General features: G+C 36.2%; 1 protein-coding gene across 3 annotated transcripts in view; it reads left to right on the forward strand.

Moving 5' to 3' along the window:
- FTO (FTO alpha-ketoglutarate dependent dioxygenase) overlaps window positions 1-15344 on the forward strand; it is a 220233-nt gene that overhangs the window by 129271 nt on the left and 75618 nt on the right. The window contains exon 9 of one of the 3 annotated variants that reach the window (XM_071756935.1): window positions 11941-12030. The exons of the other annotated variants lie outside the window; for them this stretch is intronic. Coding sequence (XP_071613036.1) covers window positions 11941-12030 — 90 coding nt within the window. The remainder of the gene's footprint in view (window positions 1-11940; window positions 12031-15344) is intronic. 3 annotated transcript variants of the gene reach the window in all.

The following is a 15344-nucleotide window of genomic DNA, read 5'->3' on the forward strand; positions in this document are numbered from 1 at the left end:
CCTGCTGGTATGATGTAACATCCAAATCAGTCAAAGAAACAATTTCTGGGAATACTTTTCTATCCCCACAGGTTCCACAATCCCAAGTCTAAATAGGTAAAGTGATTTTAGAATTTTATCTCATCCTCTAGAAGAAAATGCAGAAAGATTATATTCTTTTGTATTTCTTCATCTGGGTCTGGCATTTCTTTGGAAGAATATTATTTTAGATATAGCCACCTTATGTTGCATATGAATACACAAGTTTCTAACAACTCAGTAAAAAGTTACATTTTTTACTTTGTCAAACAAACAACTTAATATTGACTTGCATGATGTCAAGATTAAACAGTATAGAGCAAGGGAAAGGAAGGTGGAGCTGAGGAAAATCTCTGACTTTTTATGAATAAGAGGGAACAATTTCACAAAGGAAGGGAGACAAATTTCATCATTTCCTTTGATCAGCTCTTAGTTGCATGTGTATGCTCCTAAATAAATTACTGGTGAAGATCAAATGTAACACATTTTATAGTAGTCTGTATTGAGTGTCGTGAAGTCATTTTCTGAATTCCTTAGCCCAAAATGCCAAAACAAGGACCTAAGAAATTGTAAAAGATGGGTTAGTTATTTAAAGTTGATAAGAAATTAACAGAGGTATCAGGGACATGATGTGAGTTTGGCAGTGGGAGGAGATCAGGGAAGGGTTTTGTGTGTTGGAAAGCAGAAGTTAACAAACTCCCTGGGAAGGAAATGCTTAGAGAAGACAAATGGACCAAGAATGGCTGGTGAGAGCAGATCTGCTAGAAAACATGTGGATGGGAGCAGGAAATGAATTTTAAATGCTCAAAGACAAACAGATTTTGAGGACTGTGGGCACAGCAAGTTAGAGGCAATAAAGATGTAAAGGAGATTAGAAATGGGGAATGCTTAAAAAATTTTCAAGCAGAGTGTTACAGTGTTCAGTGGAAGCAATTTCTTTTAACAGGTTGACCAAGCTGGTCAGAAAGAACTTGAAATAGTGGTATCAAACTGACCTTCAGTGCACATAGCAAGGTTACAAATTGAAGTAAAGATTGAAGAGGAAGTTGAGATCTAAGGTGCCAAAATGTTTCTCTCATGATAATAAACATCAATGTTTTGGGAGGGCCTTGACAATAAGAAGTGAAAAAAAGAGTGAGAGAGAAGGAAAGATGGGGGTAAGAAAGGGCTTGAACCTGAAGGGGTATGTTAGCAATTAGTTGGCACAAAATACAATCAAAAGGACACACTACTGACCATTAAGGAACAAAAGTGTATGTATATCTTGAGGGTAACTTGACTTGTTCATGTGTTATGAAAGGCAGTTTGTGTCAGGAGGTGGAGTGTTTTTCTTGGTAGTGATTTATCCTGTCTGACAGTATTGATTTTAATTGTGTAGAAGGTATTACAGAAAAAAGTCAGCTTCACTATGCTGGCACTTACCCATTCATGGTTAACAGATTTCTGTGCTGAACTGGTGGCTGCAGTGCTGGCAGCATTCAGCAAGGTAATTATTGTTTGGTAGGGGGGAAGCTCACTTGAAAGTGTGATGCCATAGGAACTGAAAAAAAAATTCTTCCCCATGTCACTTTCTTGATTTTCTGATACTCAGAGTCCTCTGCATGTTCCCCTCAAAAAACAAAAAAACAAAAAACAACACCAAAAAACCCCCAAAAATTGAAAGTGATGTAAATTGTCTCACACCATAAACACAGCCATTTTGTGTTCATCACAGATTTTATGCCTTTGATTCTGAGTTTAAGACAGGAGAAGACAATTGGATTTCCAAGAGGGAAGGACTTTCATATTAGACCATCATGTTAGTCTTGGACTTCTGCTAATGTGAAAATAAGAATATTTACTGCTGGGGGACTGAGACCAACACATGAAATATCTATGAAGGAAATAAATATTTTAAAACAGAAGCACTGAAGTTGTATGGCACTTGAAAATAAGGTCAAAGGATGGTTCTTCCTTCAGAAGTATCAGTGTTCTCTTCCATGTTACTGCATACATTGAACCTTTTGTGATAAAGTAACCACTGTTGGTTTTTTCCAGTGGGAAAAAAAAGAGTTCTCTTTTATTGGAAAAGATCACAGGATTTCTGTTAGTAGTAATGTAGGGCTTCAATATTGTGTAAAAAAGGAAGTTTTCAGTAAGTTGACTTATTATTTCCAGACTGCACAGAAGAGACCACCAGAAAAACATCTGCCTGGCACGTTAAGTCATGTTTTTTTTAATGAAGGTAACGTTTCTGAAATGAGCAAATACATCTATCTTGCAGAAGGATGTTTTTTTCTTTTTCCAGTTGATCCATGTCTAATACTGAAACATGTAAAAATGTACTTCAGCCTGTGCACCCTCAGTGCACAAAAGGAGAGGTGTGTAACATGATGTCTTTGGAAGCCAAGAATTTCTGCATCTTGGCAGCCTGCTGTGATCAGCTGGGACTCCTGGTTGTTCTAGATAGCAGGAAGGATGCAAAAGGAGGCCAAACTTTTCCTCCAAAGTCTTCTTGTGTTGGTGATGTTATTTGAGCTATCTTTTTAAGATAGGCTGCTAATAATAGAATTCTCCAGTAGTTCTGTTTCCTTCTGATGTACAATGGCAACAAGGAGTACTTGGATCTACTTTCTGACTTTGCATATTCCCCTGAATTAGTTTGTGCCTTGACAGTGGAATATGGTTTGGTTTCAACTCTTTTAGTTTCAAGATCTTTTTTTTTTTTTTTTACAGAATCAAACTGTAAATGAAGTAATTGTAAATATTAAACCTCTGCTATTAATGTCTGGATGCATAAAAGCTACAGAAAACTATTAATAAACTAGAAATGAATGATTATAGATTTTGAGGACCCTAAGTGGCAATTTCACTTCAGTCCTCAGCTCAACACATCCTGAGTACCTGTAAGTAAATGCTGAGCAATCTGAACTTCTGTTGACCTGGCTGGGAACTGAAGTTTTTTCAAATGTGTCTCCTCTGACTTTAACAACCCCCCAGTTTCTGTTGGAAATTACATATGGTTTTGTGTAAGTGGGAAGGTTAAATAGCTTGTGCTCTTTACTTAACTTGTTCTCCTGCTTTCAAACTGCTGGTAGATGAAACACATGTTCAGATGTCCTATTTCATCGAATTTGCTATAATTCAAGATTAAAATTCCAAGACAAATAATGAGAGGATAAGAGATGTGGTTTATTGGGGAGTGGCCACCTCAAATCAGACTTGGATATGGTTAGAGTGCTGCTGCTTGCAGTGTCAACAAATCAGTCTTATAGAAAAAAGCAGATCTTAGATGGAATTTTTTTGTAGTTTGTAGATACTGTTTTTAAGCAAATAATAATGTTAGAGAAAATACATATGTGCAAAACAAACTCTGTGGCCTGTGAAAACTGGTGCTTGAATTTCATACGAAAATATTCTAAGGTGGTTAGGGTCTGCTAGATTAGGGGAAAGTGGAATCATAAATTCAGGTGCTTTATAACTATCTAAGAGGCAAATGAATAATATTAAAATTTCAGGAAAAGTGTAACCAATGTGAATTTGAACATTTCAGTAAGTTCCTTGGCCCTGAAGAGCTGCTCCCTCTTTCACTTAATTGTGCAGAAGTCATGTGCACGTATGCAGCTTTTTTCCCTAAGCTGATATTCTTAGAGAAGTCACAGCCATTTGCATGTAATGGAAATGTTACTGGTATCTTAAGTTCCTGAGAGCCACAGCTCTAATACTGAATCCTGCATTTCTGCTTCCTTTTTCTGACTCTCTTACATATGCTTAAATATGCCTTATCAATACAAGTCATCCTTTTGTGTTTTTCTTGTCTTTGGCTTTGAAATTTTAGTCCTGTCTGGTAAATATGTTTGACAATTAGTTTTATTTTCCTTTCTTTAAGGAGCCAGCAGATTTGATTCTAATCTTTCCACTGTATTTTCTATGTTTTGAGTAGTCCCCCAAATTTAGGTTCCAGAGAAATAGAAATAAATATGGTATCTTTTCCTCTGCTAAAAATACAAAAGCACACTCTGACTGCACTGTTAGAACAGGATTTCTGAGTCCAGCCAGTTCAAACAGGTTTGCCTAAAACTATAATCAAGTTGATTGTATTGCATTGGTATTCTAATTTCCAATTTGGGATTTTGCTACATAATCTCTAGCAGAGTATGTCTAATTTTTATGAGACCCAAACTCTTTGTATAAACTCTGAGTTTTCCTCTATGTGCCTCTGCTAAACTGAGATGTGTCTTCTGGCTGAGTTGTAGAGACATTAAATTAGTGAGTAAATCAATACAGCACTGTTATGTCACTGTATCTTTTTCAAAGACCAGCTCAAATTTTGTATGCTGTAGCTTTGATCCCTTTCATTTAATTCTAAGTACACTTGTTATTATAGTAACTGTTGTTTGTATGTTATTTTAGCTTTTTACTTAAGTAGCTATTTAGCAATTTAAATGAAAATGTAATTAGGTTACATCTGTTTTACATACATGTAATACCACGCAGATGTAAACTTCTATTAAAACCATATTTTCTTTTTGGCAAAAAGGCATAAGAATAAAATTGCTGCAATCATGCAATGCATCTTGCTTTTTCTTTTTTTTTTCTTAATAGTGTACACAAGATGTATTACTGTGTTTATGTTGTGATGGTAACAGCCCTTTCTATTTTTATGAGAGGCAGCACAGGGAGCTAACTGGTATAGCCTTTTATTTTAGTTGCACAAGGATAAGGATACTCTTTTTCTGGTGTAAATCCAAAGGAACTCCATTTAAATTCTTTAAAATTCTTTACAAAACTCATCTGTGTCATTTACTGACTCTTTCTGTAGCCAGATTCTATTCTTAAGGATGCCCACTGAAATAAAGCAACTTTGGGTTTACACCATTATGAACAGTGATGTTTGACTTTAAATAGCTTTATTTTAAAGAAAGGTGAACTTCTTGCCAGACAGATCTTATGCAGTTCTGAGTGCCCTCAGATTGCTGACTTGGACAGGGGTTATTCCTGTGCTCTTCAAAAGAGAAAGAAGTATGGATTCAATTCAACTTTCCCTTCGTCTTTGTTCAGGTACTTAGGAAAAGTACCTGATATCTCTGTGCTACTTGTAACCAGAAACCAGAACTTCTGTTCTTCTGTCTTATTTGTCTTTTTCTGGTTTTTGACTGTAGGCTCTCCATGGCTGCTTCCATGTTTCCATGATGTGCAGCACAATATCAGTGTTGTGAGTAGTGTCCATTGATACAAGTGTAGCTCAAGTCCTAAGTGAAATATAGAAATGAAAGAGGGTACCTGACAGTTCTGTAAAGATGAATGGTATCTTTGTAGACTGGAATTTCTATGGAACAGGTGATTTTTTTATTAGTAGGCTTAAAAATATTGGGCATTAGGATGTTTATTCTGTACCGTAGCACCCAGCTTTTTGATAATGTAATGTCTTAACCTGTGTTACTAAGGTAAGGCTTCTTACTTTAGTTTTACTTATATAAGGATGAATTCAAAGTAAACTATGTATATTTTATTGGAGAATATATTTTATTAGTAGATTTTAATAGTTTCAATATATATATATAAATGATATTAATAATATCTGCCTTTTTAGAAAAAAATGCAAAGGATGTAAGAAAGCTGTTGCATGTTTTTCTTACTTTTTTCGTGTAAACATTTGAGGCCCTGATTCTACACCTCTGAACATAAGCATATGAGACTATATGGAGACAGAATCAAAATATAAATTAAAATTTGTTTCAGTTATTCATTATTTAATACTTTGAGGCTAAAACTCACTGCTTTAAGTGTGAATTTAGCCCAAATAAGGACTTCAAGATTGGCTCTGAAGAGTATTTAAGTGGGTAATTTAATGCAAAGATTACAGGAAAACACAGAGCCAGTATTATGGTATTGTTTCTCAGTCATGCCCATAGCTGTGCCACAGTTTACATTTGTTACAAGGTTTGTGTTTCAGGAGTGTGTTACTTAATTACTCTGAACCATCTAGTAATAACCCACTCAAAACAATTTTCTCCAAATCCATAATTTGTCTTCCCTTGTTTGTTTAAGTTAACTAAGACTGGGACTTATCCATCAAAAATCCACAATCCAAGTCTTGGTTGAAAATTATTAATAAGTCGTTTTGTAAATATTGACAAATATTAATATTTTTGTAAGCATATGGAATATTTTAAACATGTATTTTTAGGTACTTTTCCTACATATACTGTGCAGCTCTGTTATTTCATAGAATTTATCTTTCGCTTCTCTGTTAATAGAGTTGGTCCAGTTAACTTTGCTGCATAAAGTGCTTGAAATTTTTTTCATTACTCTGCCAGAGAAACTGATAGATGCAGAAATCTTTACATCCCACACGAACACTTCATTAGATTTAAGTGGATTTTATTCAGGAGTATATACATGGTATGTATGTAGGATGGTAATATTAGCAACATGGAGAGAAGACACATGGAAGTTTTTACTAAATATTATCAGGCAAAGAGTAAAAGCTGGGGTGATGAAATCTTTCTGGGTGGAAATATGTTTATTTTTTTTCCCTGTTGGGAAATCAGTGCAATTTTTCTTTCCTGTGGACTGGGCTGTGAAATACTTGCCCTCAAGTTGAAATAATGATATTTATATAGAGAGAAACATATAGATGTATAGAGACAGATATATGTATAAATATATATAGATGTATAAATATCTATAGAGAGAGTTCATATATACATATTTTAAACCTCTTGAATTTTAAGAATTTTTATGTGGCCCAAAGCCATGCACTGAGTACTTTAAGAACTGTCTTGTTTTCCAGATTGCTGGTGCCAAATACACCTCAGCTGCTGGGGATAACTCAGCTTTCTACTCCTCTCTTAGTATTTAAAGACTGTGTGGGTAAACTTTGCAGAGAATAATTCATTGTTAACATTCATAGCAGCTGGCTGGGTGATTTATGGTTGACTTTAGGTAGGGATGTACTATGTATGGTGGATTCTTTCTGTTTCTGCCTCCTCTGGGCAGCCATTATCCGCATTTATTGCATGTAAAATGTAACTGGCTGTGGTTTGCAGGGAAAGCCTTCTCAGAGATGTGATGGTGAGGTTTATAACTCTGGACTGCTTTGTCCAGTCCATAGCTGCTTACATCTTCCTTCCTCTCTTGGCAGAGCAATGTGGAACAACCTGTTCATTGTCCCCAACCTGCCCTTTTCTGCCAGTAGGATGTAATGCTTATGGTAAATAAAATCATTGCAGATGAGTTATGAATCAATATTAACTTTGATTATTGACACTTCTAATTGACTAAACCAGGTCTCTAATTATTAGTAGTTAAATAGTTTTAAAATGGTCTCACAAGCAAAAGATACTGAAGATAATTTGAATGCAAAAGGTTGTGTGGAGGGAAAGAACATAGCTACAAGATTAATAACAATTATTAAAGCACTCGCTGTAGCATGTAACATCTTTTGCTTTGTGTTATGGCAGCTTTCTTTGCTGAAGTAGTAAATGAGTGTCTGCTGTGACTGCCAAAGTGAGGAAAGCACACTGAAACCTGGATGCAGTATCAGATCATGTTTCACTAACAGAAGAAGATTGATTTATTGTGTTACATCAGGGTTAGATGGACCTAGTACTGCTTCACCACATGCTATTTCATTCCCTTGTCTGCTAAGTATGCAAGTACAAACAGCTTTAACACAATTCTTTACCTAGAAACAAGCCTGAGGCTTCATCCAAATACTTTTAACATATGAAAATTGAGCTGCTTTGAACTTGTGTGTTTTTGATAACTGCTTGGTATGCTTCCTGGAGGATCACCTGTAGGCTTTTCTTTCCAAATCCTAATCCCTTTGATTAAGTGCCAGGACAGATAGCTCTCTCTGAATAACTCCAGTCTCATAATTCTTCCTTCATTCAGAGTTGAAAGGGAGCTGCTCAAGCTTCAATAGGTAAATCCTCAGATTTAGTTAAAGTAATTCAGACACTTAGAAACTGAAATTGTTTTGTTCTGAAATAGGGTTCAGATGGGCTACTGAACATTTACATACCACTCGCTGCCAGAAGCTGTAGGATGAAAAAACAAAACAAATTTTTTAGCAAGAAGGATTAGGAGTAGGAAAACTTTGAGAACCAGACATTAAAAGACAACCTGGCATGGAAATTTAGTCCCAGAAATAGGAACATAGTTACTTTGCTTGACTGCTCTTGTTTTCTTTTTCTGCAAGATCAGACTGCAGTGCTGGGCTAAACATTCCATTCCTTCCTTAGCCTCTCTTCTGAGAAACTACTGAAACAGGCAGTAGGCAAGGGGAAAGAAAAAAAAAAAAAGTCTTATTCTTTTTATCTTTACAAGTATGCCTGCTGGGAACAAACCTGAGCCAGTCCAAGATTCTTCTATTCAAAAGTGTTTGTGGCAGGAGAGTATGATGGGGAATTAGAAATAAACCTGTTAGCTGCTGATATCTCAGGGTAATAGAGATATCTGTTGCATATACATTTCTGCACACGTCATTCTGAGTGTGTGTGGAATGAAGCAGATTTCTCTGTGGAGGACTTGCTGTTCACCTAGGAAATAAGAATATTTCCACATGGAAATAAGAATATTTCCACATGAATAATTTGCCTTGGTTAATTCTAGTAAAACCAGAAATGAAGCAGAACGGTCAGAGAAACTACATTCTGTTCATGTGGCACAGATTTTCATAGCTCCTCCAGCCTTAAACTTTATTACATTTTAGCAGAATGCAGCCTGATGAAGTAGAACATAAAATTGAGCATTGTAGTCCAGTACTAAAGAGCTGGAGTATTTGGTGTATAAGAGATGGTGTTTCCTTGGCAATAACCACAGTTTCTAGTTAAAACTTGAGCAAAAACCATTGGGTGACTCCCCTGCTGGCTGTAGACTTTCAGTCAAGTCCTCTCACCTCTTTGCTACCAGATGGTTCCAAAATATTAATGTATATTAATCTTTGTAGAATTTTTTTTTTTTTAAATTCTGTTTCTCTTACTTGTTTTTGCCGAGGTAGATAATAGTGTTATTTCTGCAGCTCTTTTGGCATGTAAACCAGGCTAGCTATTTGAAGACACGGTCTTGCAATTAAAATAAACCACCCTTGGGATTAATTATAGGCCTCAAAAAAACTGCAAGAGTAGATTAAAAATTAGGAAAGTTTCTTTGTACGTATAGAAAGTCAGGACCGCAAAGCTCAGCTAGTTTGGACTATCCACATCACTTTGATAATAGACTCTATCATCACAGTGGTGTTTAATTCTTTTTTTCTTTCTTTTGGTTTTTTTTTTTTTTTTTTGCTTTAAAGACTTTTTAAAAAAAAAAAACCCTCATCTGTATCAACACAATTAGGTTTAGAAAGAAAATGGTATGGTGTCCAACCGCATGGTGTCCAACAAGCAAAAGTAAATATCTACAATGGCATAAATGAACCAGAATTTTTAAGAACACAAGTCTTGATTTTTTTTGTTCTATAAAACATTTACATATATTAAAGTATTAGGATTTCAGGTTTTCCTGACAGATCTTGCTTCTAAGAGCATAGTAACACCTGCAGTCTTGAATGAGCACTAGTTCAATATTACATGTGGATGAGGTCCTCTCTGTCTGACATCATGAGGTTTTAGAATTTCTTAACTCTAACTTAAATTTGATTCCTTAACTACTTTGATAAATTAATCCACTAAGTCTTTGAATTATTATTTCAGCAATGATAACCTGAGGCTTCTGTTTAATAAGGTCATAGCAGAAGTAGTTTGGTTAAATAAACTTTGAAGCAGAAAGCCCAAAGGCCTCTTGTTATTACCTCATTAACAAGAAATGCCATTAAGTAGTAGTTGTTGGTTTTAGTATTAATATCAATATCACCTTGTAATGGTTCTCCTTCTTATCACTTGCATTCTGATCATCAAGGATGTTGAATGAGATAGTAATAAATTTAAGAAATTATAATTACACAAGCAAGACTCTAAAGATGAAAACAAAGATTTAACATCTGAACATACAGTTTTGAAATGGAGAAAGATTCTGCATGATCTTATGACAAAGCTTTGGAACGAAAGCAGAAGTTTATGGCACATTTTATTACACCTCTAAATCTGAAAGCTTAGCTACAGTTTTTAATTTTTATTTTGCCTCTATAACTATTTTTATACCCTTTTTATAGTTGACTGGTCCAACATTTAAAAGAAGTTCTGCTGGGAGTCTATGCCCCATTAGTGTTCTATAATAAAATGTGAACCTGGCTAAAATAAAATATGATGCCTTAAGAGCAATTAAGAATGGTCTTTTGTAGATAACTGTAACATGAAATACAATCACTGTTTTTATTAATGGATTTGGGAAAAGGAGTTCCATGATTTATAGCAGAAGAGTGGGTTATTTTACATTTTTATTTCTTTAATTTTATGTTTCACTCTTCAAAAAAACCTTTTAAGACCCCTAAAATAATCAAATTCTGTGTTTCAAATGTTTATCATGTTAACATAACCTCAGTATCTGTTTTATTTCGGTAGTACTGTGATGTCAGCTAAGAAGGTGTCCTTTTTTTGCTGTTAGTCCAATCCAAAAAAGTGTTATTTTTGAAAGAAAATCTTGCTGAATGCTTTAAGGGTGATAAAACATAAAAGCTGTGCTATAATGGCAAGATTTGTAGGGCACAGACATCATCTACTGGGCATTGTGTGAACACAAAACATGGCATCTCATTAACAGATAGTTTCTTAAAATCTATAAACACAGTGTACAGGTGTTTCTCTGGTATTAAATAATAGTTTCTTTGTGATTCTTAAATTAAGGTTCTAATAACTTGAAGCCTTGAAGACTGGTGTTTAATATGGTTGGAAATGCAATCTGTGCTGTTAAACTTGGAGAGGTTGTAGTTCTTGCCTTGAAAACATCTGCAGAGACTTCAAGGACACTCTCTTCTGTACAGATTTTAATTGCACTTAATATGCTGCTTGCCAGCAAAAAGTGTAAATTTGGGGTTGTTAAGAGTGAGGAAAGAAGGACAGGGAAATTAAAGGTTAAAATGATGATATTTTTTCTCATCTCCTTGAGACCATAAAGCCTTTCAGTAGCATGCAGGTACTTCTTTGCCTTTAATTCTTTGGAGGCCCCATTTTCCAGAAGGCATTTAACCACCTTCTGGGTTTCTGGTGACAAATCCAATAGCTCCCATACACCTGCCCTTTACATCTCAGTGTCTGTCTGGGGTGACTCCCCAGCACCATCTTGGTCTCACAAATTTACAAACATGTTTTCTAGACTTTGTATATTTATATCTCAAGAAATTGACTAGGTGTTAGGTATGAAAAAACATTTGAATAAAGGTAGCTCTCGGAGTTCTTCAAATCCGGTTTTCCACAGCAGGGCCGTTTTTTTAAATGAAGTTCCTTCTCTAGGAAGCAGCCTCCACAGCTGTGTTGAGGTCTACAATTAAAAGCAGCAGTCGAATGCTTCTGTAGCTGCAAATGAAACCATTTATTTGATTTGGAAGCACATTTGGATGTGTTGTTTGACAGCCTTTTAGCTTACACCACACATTTTGTGGTAGCTGCAAATTGTGGGGTCGAACCCCAGTACCAAGGGGTGGCCTGAACTCTTTTTGCATGTTCGAGTGTGGAGACAAAGGAGCTTTGCTGGGCTGTAACCAACCCAGCTTTCCCCTGGCCAGGGCAGGGTGTGTTTCCGGGCTGTGAACAGGTTCCAGCTGGTGCGCAATCACTCGCTGGGGCTTCCACCTGTGTGGCACCCTGGGTCCAGGCCCGGCCGCCATTAGTCCTGGCTGCTCGTCAAGAGAGGATCTGAAGTCTGCCTTCCTTTTGAAAACTTTGCCTGCCTTTTGAAAACTTTTCCTTCCTTTTGAAAAGTTGCCTGGTGGCCACAGGCATCAGAATTCAGCCTAAATTTAACACCAGCAGCACTTCAAAGGTTGCTGCCTGTGTCTTCCAGAAAACGTTCTGTGGATTTGTCTGGAGATGCAGAGGGTAGAGAACGAAGACCGAGGCTGTCGTTTACCTCAGCTTGGCCTCCTTCAGAAAGGTAGGAAAGAAATGTTCTAGACGAAGTCAAGGAGTTTCAAAGAGTGGGGGGATCTAGTGTGCACATTCTATTTGTAAGAGAGAGTACTTTTGTTCAGAAGATAGGTAGTACTTTTGTTCTGAACTCTTCTGGTACAGGTCCGCCATCTTCCACAGAAAATCGCAGGGCTGAAGGGTGAAGTAGCCTGAGGTAAAACCTGCGCTGAGAGACCCAGCAATCCCCTGAGGATTGTCACTGGAGCTCTCTGACTTGTGCTGAGCTTCTGTTCCTACTCAGCTTTCACTGCAAGTGTCAACATGGCCAATTTCCAAGGGTTTGTTCATGGTTTACTCTATGCTGTGAAAGTGTGCTTGAATGTGATGTTGCTCTTACTGAAACTGTCAACACAGTTGAGAGATCTGCATGATCATTTAATTATCACTGGCTTTTTTCACATTAAAGCAATTAAAAGCAACTTACAGAACAAGTCAAACAGCTAACTGCTCATACAGGCTAAAAAGGGTTCTCAGAGCTGAACAGTGCATGTGTTGGAGACAGGAGTGGCTGTGGTTGAAGGGAGTGCATGGTTACTGGCCATCTCAACGTTTTTTCTGTTTCTTCCTCTTTGGTAGTAGTTATTTTGCAGGTTTCATAAATTTGATAATTTAGCTTTTTTAGCTTTTAGAATTGTAAAATGCTTCTGATTTTCCTGAAGGAAAGTATGCAGTGGAAATACGGGGGGTTATATTAAACAGAATAGATGCTCTGGTGTTGCCTTAGTAGCACTGAATTGAGAGTGAATAATAATGAGATTTAAGATGCACAAATCTATTCAGGGACTTTACTTAAGAATTTGTGATGCTGCTCTTCCCCATTACTCTCCCTAATTGCTATTCAGCCTTCTGTCTTCAAAACACAGCATATGATTCATACAGTAGCCTTTTATTTTAGTCTTCATTGGCGCTTGCCATTTTGATTCAAATTTTGCATCATTTAGGTTTCTTAATATGAAGAAATATAGGGCCACATTGTGAGGACTTCACTATGAACTATAGGAGACCCAGGAATATTATATTTGGTGGCTTTCAGGTGCAGATCCACCAATTGTGTCTGGAATTGTAGAGTAAATATCACCTTTATGAGGAAGTGACCTAATAATTTTATGGAAAATCAGATGCACGCTAATGGTTAGTTCTATAGAAATTGGTCATGTTCTGGTTCACAATTAGAATCCTAGATGCTGAGTTTCATTGACAAATAATAAAAAAAAATTGTGATCACTGCCATGCATTCTTTACATTTCTGTTGACATTTCTTTTTCTTTGTAGATACTCTGTGATGCCTATGTATTTATTATAGGAACCCAGAATTACTTTAAGTTTACAAAGCAAAATGGAGGAGCGAAGGAAGAAATAATATTAGTATCTGAAATCAATAAATACATTTGTGTACTCATAGTTATTATATTTTTAATTCTCTTGTTCTGAGATGTTAGTAGACATTTCTGTACTGAAAAGACTGTTTTATCCTTGTAAACAGACAATCAGTAGGCAGAGCTTAGTTTGATGATTCAGTTTTTATGATTTATAGTGTCCATCAGTCATGCACAGCACCTCATGCCTTCATGCTCCATTTTCTGCACAATAGATGTTCTGTTAACACTGTGCTAATTTGCACATCAGCTTCATCTTCAACCTACTTTATTAAAACTCATAACTCTATGGTGGGATGCAAACTTTTAAGTTTGCAAGTACAGAGAATTAGGTGTAAAGCTGAACTGAAGTTCTCATGGTCAAATGGTTCATAAGGGACCCATACTTTCATATAGAAAAGTAAAAATACACATTTTCCTGTACACTTAATTGTTGAATATAAGTAGCACAAAAAAATATTTTAATTAACTTATTTGAAGTGTTTGTATTTTCTGAAAGGAAATCCTTTGGCTTCTTTGTAGTTCTTAAAAGTTACCTTGGTGCTTGCATATGCCAATGTTTGTGACATTCAGTTCTGTGTTGACTGAGACACCTAATGTTGATCTTTTCTCCTAAGTACCGTGATATGAAATATGCACAAATGACTTCCTTAGGGATAGAGGGAGAAATACTTCCTTAAAATTAATTTACAGATTCTGAGGATGAAGCAACTCACAACGTGGTTGCTGTGGTCGCATAAACAGTTTTGCTTTCTGTCATTTTTAATTGCTTCTTTTAAAATTAATTTTAAATTTAAGACTAGAGGTTGTTTGGTGCACTGAAGAAGCCTGAGCCTTTGTGGTTCATGCTTTGGTTGGGGGGCTCTGGCTGAAATGTTGTGGTCCTTTCAGGAATTCCCTCAGTGAGTTTGGATGAGTCTCTTACTGAAATGTGAAGAAGCATTAGTTAGCTACCTGCAAAAGCTGCTTCTGCTGACAGGAGAATAGATGTCTGCAGCCTCCATGCATAAGATGTATTTTAAAATCACATTTATTTACAAGGTAGGTTATATGTTTGCACTCCTCTAGCACATTATGTTTAAAGGATGTTGGCAACAACAGGAATAATCATAATGTCTTTAGTGAAGTGGTGAAATGTGTTAGTGCATTCAGGTTGGCTTAAGATACACTGTTATGGATGTCCTTTCAGCAGAAGATAATACACTTTCTTGTGTCCTTCATTTAAGGATCGTCTTTCAGCAATGCCAGACTTTTTTTTTTTTTTTTTTTTTCTAGAGTAGATGTTTCAATGCTGTTGATTTTTCCTGTAAATTACATAATGAGTTAAAACTTTTCAAAGGCATACACTGTTTACTGTATAGGTGTATTTATTCTATGTACCTAAATGCTCATATTTCCTTTTCAAAATTTCTCTCAAAATCTGTAAAATAATTTTGAGTATCATCTCTAGACTGGTGGAAAAAGGTACCGTGTTTGCACAGAAGGGTATTTCAGCTATGCAGTAAATAATAATGCTTAAGTCATTTTGTCAAAAAAACCCCACACCCCAGCTCTGTAGAATTTAGTGCATATTACCAGTGTGGCACGCACAGGTTTTCTGCACAAGGATTAATTTCACCTTTTTGTTTTGTTTTTTATCCTGCTTTTGAAAACTTTTGCTTCAAGTCAGATGAAAAAGGTACTAAGAATGCAATAATATTGGTAAAATGGAGTTCTTGGGAACACTGTTTTGTCCCTGTTGGTGAGCTTCCAGTGTTTTGATTTTCCATCAGAATAAACAAGGGCTGAGGGATGACTGGTTCTTACTGCTGATGTGCAAACTTTATCACTCATCTGTTACCATCTGAAGCCTTTGTGTAAACAACTGTACAGGGGATGTTCCCTAAATCACCAGGTCTTCCTG

Source organism: Heliangelus exortis, chromosome 13, assembly GCF_036169615.1.
Source record: "Heliangelus exortis chromosome 13, bHelExo1.hap1, whole genome shotgun sequence".
NCBI classification, from domain to species: domain Eukaryota; kingdom Metazoa; phylum Chordata; class Aves; order Apodiformes; family Trochilidae; genus Heliangelus; species Heliangelus exortis.